This window comes from Canis lupus, chromosome 11 (assembly GCF_048164855.1).
Source record: "Canis lupus baileyi chromosome 11, mCanLup2.hap1, whole genome shotgun sequence".
In the NCBI taxonomy this organism is placed as follows: domain Eukaryota; kingdom Metazoa; phylum Chordata; class Mammalia; order Carnivora; family Canidae; genus Canis; species Canis lupus.
Genome location: NC_132848.1, coordinates 25554990 through 25569820, shown reverse-complemented (window position 1 = coordinate 25569820; position 14831 = coordinate 25554990). Strand labels below are relative to the sequence as shown.

Here is a 14831-nt window from a genome sequence, read left to right as displayed (position 1 = left end):
AAAAATATTAAAAAAAAAAAGATCTAGGTGCTCTGAAGTGAAAATGGAAAGAAGGGAAAATGATCATACAGAGTCTCAAGAGACGCAGGAGATGAAGGCCTGTGAAGAACTGAAAGGAGAGGACACCCGAGTGGCTCAGCAGTTGAGCATCTGCCCCCCTCTCAGGGTATGATCCTGGGTCCAGGGATCAAGTCCTGCATTAGGCTCCCTGGATGGAGTCTGCTTCTCCCTCTCCCTGTGTCTCTGCCTCTCTGTGTGTCTCTCATGAATAAATAAATAAAATCTTAAAAAAAGAAAAAAAAAAAAGAACTGAAGGGAAAGATCAACACTGGTGGGATAAGAAAATGCCCCCTTCTCTAAGGGTGGAGATGGATACCATTACAGGGGATGGGGTCAGGCTTTGAAAACTAAAACTAAGATGTGTGGCCTAAAAAATGCAAGCATAGGGAGCCTGGGTGGCTCAGTTGGTTAAGTGCCTGCCTTCAGCTCAGGTCATGGGGCCGGGGATCAAGCCCTGCATTGGGCTCCCTGCTCAGCAGAAAGCCTGCTTCTCTCTCTCCCTCTGCTGCTCCCACCAGTACCTTTAGTTGTTCTACCCAATACTTGGTGTTAGCAGAGTTCCTACATTTTCGCCAGTCTGGTAGGTATGTGGTACCAACCAGTGTTAGGAGAGCAGAAACACTTGAGGTTTTTCAACAGAAGAAATTTATTTTTTTTAAAATTTTTCATTTCTTTAAAGATTTTATTTATTTATTCATGGGAGACACAGAGAGAGAGAGAAAGAGAGAGAGGAAGAGACATAGGCAGAGGTCGAAGCAGGCTTCCTGCGGGGAGCCTGATTCGGGATCCATCCTAGGACCCCAGGATCATGCCCTGAGCCCAAGGCAGACGCTCAACCTCTGAGCCATCCAGGAGCCCCAGAAGGAATTTAATAAGAGAAATTTAGTAAGGGTAGTGTTGGCCTGGAAGGAAGAGTAATGTAGAGAGATTGTAAGATTAGTTATTGCAGAAAGTCAACACAACCCCTAGGACTACAGCGAAAGAAATGAAGATTGATACATCCTCGTCATAGGTGGCTGAGAGCTGAGAGACGCACATGTGACAGTTTCTGGGAACGCAGAGGGGGCTACTCCCTTGGTCTTTCTGATACATTCACTCTAGCTTCTGAAAGTGCCTCTTTGTAGCCTGTGGCTCCATGAATTCTACTTGAGCCTCCTAGCCATTTCTTCCACTGTCTTCATCTTGACAGCACACAGCAGGATCCGCCCACTCAACGAGGGTCAGAATCCTGGGAGTCATCCTGTTCACCTCCTCTTCCAGATTCCCACCTGCTGGCCAATGTCCTCTTTGGCCTCCTGTCACACAACCTGCCTGACACCAGACATGCCTCCCTCTTCTAGCTCCCAGCACATGATCTTACACAAACTGCCTGCTCAGGAATTGTTTCTTTAATGAATCTGAAAACATAAGGATTTCGGGACAGATGACCCATAAGATACCCTCCAGGGGCCGGGCACCAGGCTGGCTCAGTCCGTAGAGCATGCAACTCTTGATCTCGGGATTGTAAATTCAAGCCCCGTGTTGGGTATAGAGATTAGTTAAAAATAAAATCTTTTTTTTTACATTTTTTATTTTATTTATTTTATTTTTTTAAAGATTTTATTTATTTATTCATGAGAGAGACACACACACAAAGAGGCAGAGACACAGGCAGAGGGAGAAGCAGGCTCCATGCAGGGAGCCTGACATGGGACTTGATCCTGGGTCTCCAGGATCGTGCCCTGGGCTGAAGGCAGTGCTAAACTGCTGAGCCACCCGGGCTGCCCTAAAAATAAAATCAAGAGAGGGAGAGAGAGAGAGAGAGAGAGAGAAAGTGGCTTCCCTTTCCAACCCAAGGCAATGGGAGGACAGTGTGCTGATAATGCGGCTGTACCAGCTGCTGAATTCCCAAAATCTTTGCATGTGATGCTACAGAGTCTCTCGTGCTCCTCTCAGGGACTCCCTGAACTTGCTGGCACACCGTAGCCTGGCAAGCGGGTGCATATTTTGAATATCATTCCAGATGAGTGAGTTTGTCTTTTTTTTAAAGATTTTATTTATTCATTCATAGAGAGAGAGAGAGAGAAAGGCAGAGTCACAGGCAGAGGGAGAAGTAGGCTCCATGCAGGGAGCCCGACGCGGGACTCCATCCCAGGTCTCCAGGATCACACCCCGGCTGCAGGCAGCGCTAAACCGCTCTGCCACTGGGGCTGCCCTAAAATTTTTATTCTTTTTTTTTTTTTTTTAAAGATTTTATTCAGATGGGTGAGTTTGGGAGGAGACTTGGTTTCATTGAGTCAAGAACTGTTGGGTTGGGTGAACTCTATTTTGTGACTTTTAAGGCCTAATTGAAATCAAATGAGGGCAGCCCGGAGGGCTCAGCAGTTTATGGCCGCCTTTAGCCCAGGGCCTGATCTTGGAGACCCAGGATCGGATCCCATGTCGGGCTCCCTGCAGGGAGCCTGCTTCTCCCTCTGCTTCTCCCTCTGCTGTGTCTCTGCCTCCCTCTCACTCTGTGTCTCTCGTGAATAAATAAAATCTTAAAAAAAAAAAAAAAAAAGAAAGAAAAGAAATCAAATGAAAAGCCACTGTTGGGCAGCCCGGGTGGCTCAGAGGTTTAGCACTGCCTTCGGCCCAGGGTGTGATCCTGGAGACCCGGGATCGAGTCCCATGTCGGGCTCCCTGCATGGAGCCTGCTTCTCCCTCTGCCTGTGTCTCTGCCTCTCTCTCTCTCTCTGTGTCTCTCATGAATAAATAAATAAAATCTTTAAAAAAAAAAAAAGAAAAGCCACTGTCTCTGGACAAAAGAATTAAAGGGGAAGTTGTGGGTATTCTCAGGAGGGGTTTACGATTTGTTTTTTTGTTGGTTTGTTTTTTGTTTGTTTAAAAGAAATCTAGGGGCACCTGGGTGGCTCAGCGGTTGAGTGGTTGAGCGTCTGCCTTTGGCTCAGGGAGGGTGTGATCCTAGGGTCCTGGGATAGAGTCTTGCATCAAAGTCCTGCTTCTCCTGCCTGTGTCTCTGCCTGTTTCTGTGTCTCTCATGAATAAATAAATAAAATCTTAAAAAAAAGGAAAAGAAAAGGGACGCCTGGGTGGCTCAGCTGTTAAGCGTCTGCCTTTGGCCCGGGGTGTGATCCTGGAGTCCTGGGATCGAGTCCCACATCAGGCTCCTGCATGCAGCCTGCTTCTTCCTCTGCCTGTGTCTCTGCCTCTCTCTCTTTCTCTGTGTGTGTCTCTCATGAATAAATAAATAAAATCTTAAAAAAAAAAAAAAGAAAAAGAAAAGAAAGAAAAGCCTAGAGTCATCTCCCTCTACCATAACAACCACCATGAGGCTCTAAGAACATATCAGGCCTTGTTCCAGGGCATGAAGGAGAGAGTAGGAGAAACAAGCTGACCTGGCAAAGAGTACTCAGGCCACTAAGTCTTAGGGCAGTAGGACAGGGCAGGGTGGCGGCCTGCAGTTGGCTCAGCGTGAGGACAGCAGAGCATGGAGAGCTCCTTGGACTGTAGGTGGTGGAGTGCCAAAGACCTGGCTCCCAGCCCTGGGGCTACGTGCCAGCAAAGAGTTTTTAACAGCTCCAGAGTTTTCCAAGATGCCCTGAAGTATGTTGCTCCCCCTGAAGCTCCTTACACGGGGACCAGGCACAACACAATGACTCAACGTTTCTGTCCCTGCCCACTTGCAGGCATTCACATCCCCTCTGTAACCTCGGGCTGCTGGGATGCCCAGCTCACCTTGTTCTTGGCCATCACAGGTCACTGTTCCAGTTAGCTCTGGCTGCATGCTCAACAGCACCATCACTGAATCTGTGCCCAAACAAAAGAGGGTCTGCTCAGTCTCAAAGCCTCAGGAGAGCACTGCCACTCACTTGTGCCCACTGCACAGGGCATTTGCTCAGAGCCCAGTCCAGTCTGGGGGAGTGAGAGGGACTGTCCTGAGGCTGAGCCAATGCAGGTCACCCTTTATCAAGGCCCGTGTGACCAGGGGTACATTTGGTTTTGTTTTTAAGATTTCATTTATTTATTTGAGGGATGCCTGGGTGGCTCAGCGGTTGAGCGCCTGCCTTCGGCCCAGGGAGTGATCCTGGAGTCCCGGGATCGAGTCCCACATCGGGCTCCCTGCATGAAGCCTGCATGAATCTTAAAAAAAAAAAAAAAAAAAAAAAAAAAAAGATTTTATTTATTTATTTGAGAGAAAGAGAGTGAGAGAGTACAAGCAGGGGAGGAGCAGAGGGAGAGGGAGTAGCAGGCTCCTCGCTGAGCAAGAGTTACTGAGGTGGGGCTCAACTTCAGGACCCTGGCTGGGATCTTGACCTGAACCAAAGGCGAATAAATGCTCACCCGACTGAGCCACCCAGGTGCATTTGTGTAGAGTAGTGACCTCTCTATATGATTCCCACAGGGAAGCTGAAGGGGGTGTTGTGACAGTTGGAGGATACACGGGGCAGGGGCAAGTGATTTGGCAGGCAGGAAAAGGCCTTGGCAGCCTGAGAAAGGAGGAGCCGGTGACTGCCTGAGGGACAGGGAGGAGGGAGCAGATGCTGGACGCTGGCCAATTGGGCTGAAGGTCTGATGCACTAGAGGTCCCCACCTAGAGGTCAGACTAGAGACTGGTGCCAGGTATAAATGCGGCATCATCCATGAAGAAGAGATGTCAGTGGGTCCCCAAGGTGGAGGAGAAAAGAGCCCATTCAAAGCAGTCATGTCCCATTGGTTCTCTCACCCCAAGATCTGTCACCCCCAGCAAGGAAGCCAAAGCATCCTGGAACTAAAGGACACCACTGGGTGTGTACCTGTCATAGAAGTGGTCTCATCACCCCTAGGTCCAAGCAACCTCCCCAGACCCCCACAATTCAGGTAAGGGCCAGATTCCTTATCCCCACACCCAGCCCCAAGGCTCCCTCTTCCCCACGTTTTCTAGCCACTGACAACTTTCCTTGCACTGTGGCATGCCCTTGCCTGCCCTTCAGGGCCTGGGTCTTCTGTCTCCGCCTGGGAGAATTCACTGGGCAGTCCTCGCTCCAACCGTGCTTCACCATTTAAGGGGCTCTGCTGGATGGTGACCTCCGAGGGGTCACTTCTAGGCTTTTTAAAAAAGATTTTGTTTATTTATCCATGAGAGACAGAGAGAGAGAGAGGAAGGCAGAGACACAAGCAGAGGGAGAAGCAGGGGAGCCCGATGCGGGATTTGATCTCAGTCCCTGGGATCACGTCCTGAGCCAAAGGCTGAGCCACCCAGGCGTCCCGCTGACTTGGGGTTCTTCATCCTTTTCAGGGTCACTCTGTGCATAATGCTTCTTCACTTGGGAAGTTCCCCCATGTCCCCAGTTTACACATTCATTCACTCGTGCAGCAAATACTAAAGCTGGTTCGCGGCAGGCCTTCCAGGCAACAGTTAACCATTAGAGTCACTCCACCTTTATTTATTTATTTATTTATTTATTTATTTATTTATTTATTTATTTATTTATTTATTTAAGATTTTATTTATTTATGAGAGACACAGAGAGAGAGAGAGAGAGGGACAGAGACACAGGCAGAGGGAGAAGCAGGCTCCCTGCAGGGGGCCCGACGTGAGACTGGATCCCAGGTCCCCAGGATCAGAGCCTGGGCCGAAGGCGGGGCTAAAGTGGCCTGCCCAGTCTCTCCACCTTTAATCCAGGGGTTCGAGCCAGTGAGCATCCAGGCGGTGGCCCGCGCCCTGCGGCTGCTCCTGGTCCAGCGCGGGAACGAGGCCAGCTTGGAGACTGCCCAGGGCCTGGTACCCGTCACCCACGCGTCAAGCAGAGACATCACTCTCCTAGATGCCATCCCGGTGTGACCCCAAATTTTGGAGGTGGTGCGGCCCCCGCCGCTAGTTCCCCAGTCGCGGGGTGGGTGAGTATCCGGGAGCTCGGGGCCCCTCCGGGCCAGAGGGGAGAGGCGGGTTACACGCGGTCGCCCTCCGGAAGTCACTGGTGGGCGCAGGGACCGGTGGACCGGCGGTGCAGGGGGCGGGGCCGGGCCGGGGCGGGGCCGGGCCTGGGCGGGGGCGGGGCCGGGCCTGGGCGGGGGCGGGGCCGGGGCCGGGGCCGGGCCTGGGCGGGGGCGGGGCCGGGGCCGGGGCCGGGCCTGGGCGGGGGCGGGGCCGGGGCCGGGCCGGGGGCGGGGCCTGCAGCTCCTGCGTTTACTCGGAGTTTCGACCTCGCGGCTGCGTGGTGCGTGCGACCGCGGGACTCCAGCAATGGGTGACGACGCTGCGCCGCAGGCCCCTAGACCGGGGGAGGCTGGGGGTCGCCGCGCGCGCCCTCCCAGCCGCCCCCACAGACTTGGGCGCCCTCCGTCCACGGAGGGGCAGTGGGAGCGGGCGGACGCGCCCCCGCGGGAGGGCGGGGTCCCAGGCCGGGGCTGCGCGCGGCCTCTCAGGGTTCCGGGAGCCCCGGGATAGAGGAGCAAGCGCGGGGGTCCGGGGCGCACGGTCTCCAGCCCGACCCGGTGGAGAGGTCAGTGGCGGACCGGGGAGAAGGCAGCCCTGACCAGCGCTGGCCGGACACCGCGCGGTGCCGGGTGGTCAGGACCGGGTCCTGGGATGGTGCCGCCTGCGCCAGATGGGCCTCGGGCACGGACTGCACCCCCATGCCTCAGTTTACTGGTCTGCGAAGGGAGGGTGATACTGGTAGGACTTGCTGTGAGGAGGTGAGAGGGGCCCCCCTCCGCCCCTCCGAAAGTTGAGAATTTGTTGGCTGTTATTACTCTGTTTGCTCCGGTTTTACAGAAAGGGAAACCGGGGCTCGCTGGGAGGGGTTAGTAATCGTGGCCCACGGTGACACGCAGCCGGCAGAGCCCAGGTCTGGCCAGTTCCCCAGCCAACTCCATAAAGTTCTGCACATGAAACCCTCCCCTGGTTTTCCTCACTCAGTGGACCCAGTTTTTCTTTCCTTCCTCTGAGTGTCCCCAGCCCCATGTCACGCTCTTTCCCGGTCATCCCCGGGGCACAGTGTAGGAAGCTAGGAATCTGAGTCCCCCGGGGCTGCCCCGATGCCCCCAGACATGTTAGGGCACTGATGGGGGCCTCAGAAAGCACCTGCTTGGCGATCGAGGGGGTGGCTGTCTTCCAGGTCTGCTCTCAGAACTGAAGCTGGCTGTGCCCTGGGGTCACATCGCTGCCAAAGCCTGGGGCTCCCAGCAGGGCTCCCCAGTTCTTTGCCTGCACGGCTGGCTGGACAATGCCAACTCCTTTGACAGACTCATCCCTCTTCTTCCAAAAGGTGGGAGTGCAGGGAAGCCAAGGGGCAATGTGATATAGACTGCAGGGGCATGAGGGGTGGGGAGACAGCTCACCTAGACGCCTTCCCTGACCCTCATCTCTTGCCTCAGACTTCCATTATGTTGCCATGGATTTCGGGGGACATGGGCTCTCGTCCCATTACTACCTTGGTGTCCCGTATTGCCAGGAAAACTTTGTGAATGAGATCGGGAGAGTTGTAGCAGGTGAGCCGGAGGCAGTGTGTGTGTGTGTGTGTGTGTGTGTGTGCGCACGCGCGCACACACACACTGGGACACCCCCTCTTCTCGTTGGAGTGGGGTGTGGTGGCGGGGAAACAGTGCTGCCTGAGAGTGACCTGGCTCTGGCCCCAGTTTTCCCAGGGATTCAGAGGTGACTTGGGGAAGGTTGGGAGAAGGCTGCCAAGAGCTCTCATCCTTCTGGGGGCTTCACCCCTTGCAGGGAAGCTAGAACCCCTCCAAGCTAGTTCCCTGAGTGGGGCACCCCAGCTGCTGGGGAGGGATGTCCCGAGCACAGGGACTGCAGGGCAGAGTGGGGGGCAGCCTGGGCCCAACCTGACCTGGTTCTGTGTTTTCAGCCTTGAAGTGGAAGCGTTTTTCCCTCCTGAGTCATAGTTTTGGTGAGTAGAGTTTACACTTTGGCTGGGAGGGGGCCGAGTGGGCTGAGGGGCTGCGAGGGAGGGAGAGGAGGTGGTACACAGTACCCTGCACTTCTGGGCGCTGCCAGAAGACATGAGGGGGTTTGTGGGTGTCCTGGACACTATGCCCTTTGGCCTGAACCACCCCCCTCCAGGGGACATACGGCCTCAGAGGTGGTACGACAAGGGAATATGTGACCTTTTGGGTGGCAAGGTCTGATGAAGGGGCCATGTGGCCTCCGGGAGGGAATGAAGAGCTCTGCCTCCCCTTGGTGGGAGAGAGCCAGGCCCCTAGCCTGGGGAGGGGCAGCCCCTGTGAGAGAGTCTTGGTAGGATTCGGAGAGCTGGGGAGTACCAGGTCACTACTCTTTTGTCCCCCCAGGTGGCATTATCGGCGGAATGGTGAGTAGATGGCTTTGCAGTGTCCACCTCTGGCCACGTCAGGCATTCCTGCAGGTGGGGCCTGAGGTGGGCAGGAGAGAAGGAGGAGTTACCGGGAAGGGAAGTGGCTCCTCCTGTCACAAATTGGAAGTGAGCACTTTATGGCCTAGGGCCAGTTTGCTTTATAGATGGCAGTGATATAATCATTATTGCGGAGACATCAGTGAAACTGGATTCCCGATGGAGTTCAGAGTTTCCACACTCCCCATCCCCAGAGAATCCTGGAATCCAGTCATCACCAGGGCGTGGACCTTGGTCTGGATGTGGACCTTGGGCAGGGGTGTACCCTGAAGGGACTGAAGATTCTTCTTCTGGCCGCTTGGAAACACCCGTGTCCCCCTGGAAAACGTTGAGTCCTTTTGCCTTCTTCCCCTCCTACTCATTCTTTCCTTTTTGGGTCACATCATAGTTTTCCTGTATCTTCCCCGAGATGGTGGATAAACTGATCTTGCTGGACACATTGCCATTTACCATGGACCCTAAAGTAAGAGTGAGGGCTTTCATGGATGCTGTCGTGGGGGAGACCCATGCCCCTGGCAGTGGGCGGGTACCAGGGAGGTGGGAGGAGGCCGCAGAGAGCAGATATGGGGGCTCAGGGGGCCCCCACAGGGGACAGGGCTGTGCAGCCTGTACCCCTAAGGAGTGGGCAGAGGTGGGCAGCCCCGGTGCCCCAACGGTTTGGCACCGCCTTTGGCCTGGGGTGTGATCCTGGAGACCCAGGATCGAGTCCCACATCGGGCTCCCTGCTCAGAGCCTGCTTCTCCCTCTGCCTGCCTGTCTGTCTGTCTGTCTCTCTCTGTCATGAATAAGCAAATAAAACCTTAAAAAAAGAAAAAAAGGAGTGGGCAGGGTAAAGGGAAAGCCTTTGTCATCCTTGGAAACCCTATATGTGGCCTGGGACATATAGAATGCCAGGTCTATCACCAAGCAGTAGGGCCTGGGAGAAGGCAGGAACAGTGGATTGAGGGGGCTCTGGGGGCACACAGCCCAATGAGGCCGTTCACACTCATATTCAGTTGTGTGCATTTGTGCTGTTCGCACATTGCACAACAGTATACAGCAGTCCTGGGTGTGGACGGATGGGAAAGTACCCATCCCTCCTACCACTGCCGATGACAACAAACGAGGCTGTCCCTGCATCTGAGTCCTGGTTCTGCCACTCATCTGCTGGGTGACCCTGGGCAAGTCACTGGGCCTAGCTGAGTCTCCGTTTCCTCACCTGTAAAATGAGGAGGTTAGCCTAAATGACCTTGGAGTTGCCTGCCTGTTGTTGCATTCTGTCACTCCATCCCCAGAAGCTCAGCCTCTCGGTTGTGACACAGCTTTGTCACCAGCTTCAGTTGCTTATCTGTAAAATGGCCACAGATGCCAAAAGGGCCTGAGCCGTGCTGTCTTTTTTATCACCGCCTGCCCAATCCCAGCACATAGTGAGCGCTCAATTCGTGTTGGGTTCATGGGTGGATAGCTTGTGGGTGAATGTGAGGATCCGGTGAGGACCCTGGGGCTATTTTCTGTTTCACTCGCGGAGTTAACATACATGGTGCCCCAGGATCCTCTCTGGGGCCCCTGGGTATTTGGTCCTCCCTGTCCTGCATTCTCAGGGACTTGGCTGGGAGTGTCACTTCCCACTGGTGCTCCGGGTGGCGGACTGTGGACAGGATTGGGCTGTTGTCCGAGTGAGCTGACCTGGAAATGGGTACACTCGGAGGGGGTCCAGAAGCCCCCTCTGTGGTCTCCTGTCTGCCCCCTGGAGGGATGGCAGGAATTAAAGCAGATAAAGTTGCCAACCCGGGATGCTCTGTGACTTACAGATCTAATACTGAACCTTTGCAAAGCACTTGCAGTTGCCAGAGATTTCCTTTCCCCTCCATCGCCCTCACCCCTCCAGCTGTCCCGACCACTGGCAGGGCTGGCCCGGAAGTCAGTGAGGCAGACAACTCACTCCGATCCCAGGGATGACTAGCAGGGGCTGATCCTGTGCCGCCCTTCACTGGGTCAGAATGGATCTCGGGTCAGAATGGACCCTGACAGGGGCCGCTGACAGCAGAGGGTGGAGGGGGGAGCTGAGCCCCTCTGTCAGCAGCCCAGAGCCCTGCCCACCCAGCAGAACCCACAAATCCCCAGGGAATGGAGAACATGCTGACTTACAGGCGGGGAGCCATAGAGCACATGCTGCAGGCAGAGGCCTTCCAGAAGCCCCGGCAAGTGGTCAAGCCAGAGGAGATGCTGCAGAGGTGAGTGCCAAGGGGGAAGAGGGGGCTGGCGGGAGGGAGTGGCGGGAGGCAGACCTGGGTGCAAGTGCAGGATATGAAGGGAGGAAATCTCTGGGGTACAGAGGCCGCGTCTGTCTCCTCCGCAGGAATCCACCCCGGCCCTGTTGCTCTGTGCTTGCCCGGGTATCGGGCCTCCTGGCACTCACTCTTCAGAGCCTTGCATCCTCCCTGCTCTGTAGCCACACACTTCGTTTACCAAGACCCCTTTCCACACGCTCTGTACCCATCTTCCTCTCCCTATAATCGTGCACACGTGTGCATGCACACACACACACACAGTCCTTCCTTGTACACATTTTCTCTCTGTGGCTCCTACCTGGACCTCTCTGCAGGCACCTTGCTAACTTGCCCACTCCTCCTCCAGCCTCAGCTGACTGCCACTTCCTCTGGGAGCCTGCCCCCCACTCCCCTAGATGAGCTGCTCCTCCCTGCCCTGTAGATAATTGAAGGTCTGTGGGTGGTGACAGGCTGGTTGCCTCTGTATATCTAGCACCTGGAAATGCTCCCGGTGGTCAGGGACCTACAAATATTTGTTATCTAAGGGAGAGAAAGGGATCCCTGGGTGGCTCAGCAGTTTGGCACCTGCCTTTGGCCTGGAGTGTGATGCTAGAGTCCCGGGATCGAGTTCCGCGTAGGGGGAGTCCCTGCATAGAGCCTGCTTCTCCCTCTGCTTGTGTCTCTGCCTCTCTCTCTGTCTCTCATGAATAAATAAATTAAATCTTATTTTATTTTATTTTATTATTTTTTTATAAGTTTTTTTTTTTTTTAATTTATTTATTCAGAGAGAGAGAGAGACTGAGAGGCAGAGACACAGGCAGAGGGAGAAGCGGGCTCCATGCAGGGAGCCTGAGGTGGGACTCAATCCCAGGTCTCCAGGATCAGACCCCGGGCTGCAGGCGGCGCTAAACTGCTGCGCCACGGGGGGTGCCCTATATTATTTTTTTAAAAGATTTTATTTATTTATTCATAGGGGGGGGCAGAGACATAGGCAGAGACAGAGAACAGGCTCCATGCAGGGAGCCCGATGTGGGATTCGATCCGAGATTCCAGGATCACGCCCTGCACTGAAGGCAGGCACTGAACCACTAAACCACCCAGTCCCTAAATTAAATCTTTTTAAAAATTTTTTGAAAAAATAAAGGAGAGAAAATACACACACACACATATGTGTGCTCACACATGAGTGCGGGAGAGTTGATGGAAACATCCCCCTTGACACATGCCTGTGTCCCTTGTGGGTGGCCCTCCTCTTCTTTCCATCTGGCCTTCTCTGCCCCAGGACCTTCATGTCTCTCTGTCTTCCCCAGATTCCTGAAGAACAACAATCACTTGAATGAGGAGTGTGGGCGACTCCTCCTGCAGAGAGGAACCACGCAGGTGGCCACAGGTAGGGACTCACCATCCAAGACCGTTACTTCTTGGCACTGTCCTTACTGAGGAGTGATAACCACTAGGCCCTCTGGCAGCCTGCTCTGGAGCAGACACGGCACTCAGTGCTTGGCAGGGTGTATCTCATGCCATCCTCCTGCTGCCCCATACTTCCCCCGTCCAGAGCTGGAGAAACTGAGGCTCCAGTAGTAGGCCAAGTGACATGTGCCAGGTGACATAGGCCCGTGGGGAGCGTAGTCCAGTGTCTGGAGAGTAGATGTTGGGGAATGTCGCCGCCGTGCTCTGCTGACCCTGTGTGGTGGGTGCCAGTGTCCGAGGCTGGGGTTTGGGGACGTCCTACGGGGCAGCACAACTCGAAAGAGGTTTTGCAAAATGGAGAAGTAGGGTAGGTGGCACCTGGGCCTTAGGGCAGCATCAGGCCCGTGCTCTTTGCACTTCCTTACCCAGTAATATTCACCCGGGAAAACTTTACCAAGAGTTTGCTCAGTGCCAGCCCCGAGCAAGGCCGCCGCGGGAGCTGGGGTGAGCGAGAGCGGACTCTGCCCCTCTCCTGGGGGGCTGGCACCTCTGGCTGAGGGCGCCGTTCACAAGTGCCCTCCCTGGAAATGACTCCCCAGGGGTTGAGCAAGGAGGAGTCCAGGTCAGGAACGTACACTCTAGGAGGTGAAACAGATGATAAACAAGTAAACAGACCAAAAACAATAGACATTTTATTATAAGTGTGATAAACAGGGCACCTGGGTGGCTCAGTGGTTGAGCGTCTCATGATCCCGGGGTCCTGGGATCGAATCCCTCATCGGGCTCCCCGTAGGGAGCCTGCCCTCTCCCTCTGCCTGTGTCTCTGGCTGTCTCTGTGTCTCTCATGAATAAATAAATGAAATATATTTTTTAAGTGCAATAAAAATATACAGGGTGTTCTGGAAGAAACCCACAGACGGGGGTCCCAGCAGCGGCTCCCAGGAGGTGGAGTAGAAGCCCAAGGGAGAGAGTCAGGGACGATGGGAACCTGCAATAAATCAGGCAGGAACGCCTGGGTTGATTCCTAACTCTGCTAGCTCAAGATCTTAGGCAAGTCCCTCCTCCCGTTTAGACACCTTCTCCCCATTTTTCTCAGGTGATAAGCAACATCTTGGGATCTTTGTGCGTATGGTCAGAGAGGATCAAGCGAGGTAGTGAACGCAGCTTCAGTTTATAAAGTACCAGATGAGGCAGGGGTCAACCCCAAGTGCTTGCTGGATCTGAGCAAGTTGTGGAATTAATCGGGCTGCTGGGAGTCAGGCAGCAGGGAGTGGTAGGGGCTGTGGGTCTGGGGGCAGGACAGCCCAGCCAGTGGTTATCACCGGGGACTCGGGCCTCGCATGGCCAGAATTTCCAGTTACTCACGAGAAGCCAGAGACCTCCCGTGTTGCCAACACACCACAAGGTCAAGTGGAATATGCTTAAGGGATGATTTGGCCTCGGGCTGCCAGTCTGTGACTTTTCCTGAAGGGACTCATCTCCGAACCTCACAAATCCGCCACACAGAGGTTGAGGCGGAGGGCCGTGGGCCCGGGCTTCCCAATGTGCCTGCACAGATGGCCCACCCCGAGGGGCCCCGGCGCAGAAGTGGGCTAATCCGGAATAAGACACATTCCCAGCTGGGCTGGGGAAGCTGCTTAGGCCAGGCCTGGGTCACATGAGTGGTGAGCCCGGACACCGCAGCCGTGGGCGAGGAGGGAAGAGGGGAGTGGACAAGGCCCCTCTGCAGCAGTCGTGGCCCCTTGGGGCCGGAGGGTAACCTAAAACAAGACAGAGTGGGCTCCCCACGCCCACTGGGTGGTGTGACACCTGGAGAGCTGCTGCTCCGGGGTCGTCATCCTCAGGCCCCAGAGCCCGTGACCATCCCCACAGCCCTCTGGAGCAGCAGAGAGCAGGGGCAGCCCCGTCACTCCACTTGATCCTGTAACTGAACCCAAGATCACAGGCCCAATGCACAGCACAACCCATCACTGAGCCAGCAGGTGTGCAGTAAGGAGAAGGTTTATGTGAGAGGCAGACAGGGGAGGAGGTGAGGAGCTGGGAACAGCCCCGAGGTGGACAGCCAGGGTTTAAATGCAAATGGGAAAGGGTCTGGGTAAAGGGGAGAGTCGCTGTGTGACTCAAAACCAGATAAAGCAAGTTACTGGGTCAGGGAGGGCTTGTTTCATTTTGTTGGGCTCTGAGGGGAGGTCAGTGGTCCCGAGCAGTTCTGGCAGGCTTCTTCTTCTTTTTTTTTTTTTTTTAAATTTATTTTAAAGATTTTATTTTATCTATTCATGAGACATAGAAGGAGAGGCAGAGACACAGGCAGAGGGAGAAGCAGGCTCCTTGCGGGGTACCTGATGTGGGACTCGATCCCAGGACCCTGGGATCATGAGATGCTCAACCAGTGAGCCACCCAGGCGGCCCTCTGGTTGGCTTCTTTTTTTTTTTTTTTTTTTTTTTTATTTATTTATGATAGGCACACAGTGAGAGAGAGAGAGGCAGAGACACAGGCAGAGGGAGAAGCAGGCTCCATGCACCGGGAGCCCGATGTGGGATTCGATCCCGGGTCTCCAGGATCGCGCCCTGGGCCAAAGGCAGGCGCCAAACCGCTGCGCCACCCAGGGATCCCTCTGGTTGGCTTCTTGATGAAAACTTGAGTCTCCAAAAAACATAAATTAACTCTCGGTTATCATGGTGTCAGGCGAGAGTAGTACCCTACAGGAACGTGGCGGCCGATAGCATTCCCAGAACAAGCAGGTTTGGGTAAGGAAGCTGCAGCTGC

At 54.6% G+C, this 14831-nt stretch overlaps 1 protein-coding gene across 6 annotated transcripts in view; it reads left to right on the top strand.

Moving 5' to 3' along the window:
- Positions 1-5793: 5793 nt before the first annotated feature.
- SERHL2 (serine hydrolase like 2) overlaps positions 5794-14831 on the top strand; it is a 37489-nt gene continuing 28451 nt past the window's right edge. For 3 of the 6 annotated variants that reach the window (XM_072843670.1, XM_072843671.1, XM_072843674.1), the window contains exons 1-8: positions 6172-6269; positions 7140-7289; positions 7399-7512; positions 7884-7925; positions 8326-8345; positions 8794-8868; positions 10509-10618; positions 11965-12044. In XM_072843670.1, the coding sequence (XP_072699771.1) occupies positions 6266-6269; positions 7140-7289; positions 7399-7512; positions 7884-7925; positions 8326-8345; positions 8794-8868; positions 10509-10618; positions 11965-12044 (595 nt within the window). In that variant the 5' untranslated portion in view covers positions 6172-6265. Of the gene's footprint in view, positions 5920-6171; positions 6270-6375; positions 6525-7139; positions 7290-7398; positions 7513-7883; positions 7926-8325; positions 8346-8793; positions 8869-10508; positions 10619-11964; positions 12045-14831 lie in introns of those variants that run through there. The other 3 variants (XM_072843676.1, XM_072843675.1, XM_072843673.1) reach the window with 3 other exon arrangements.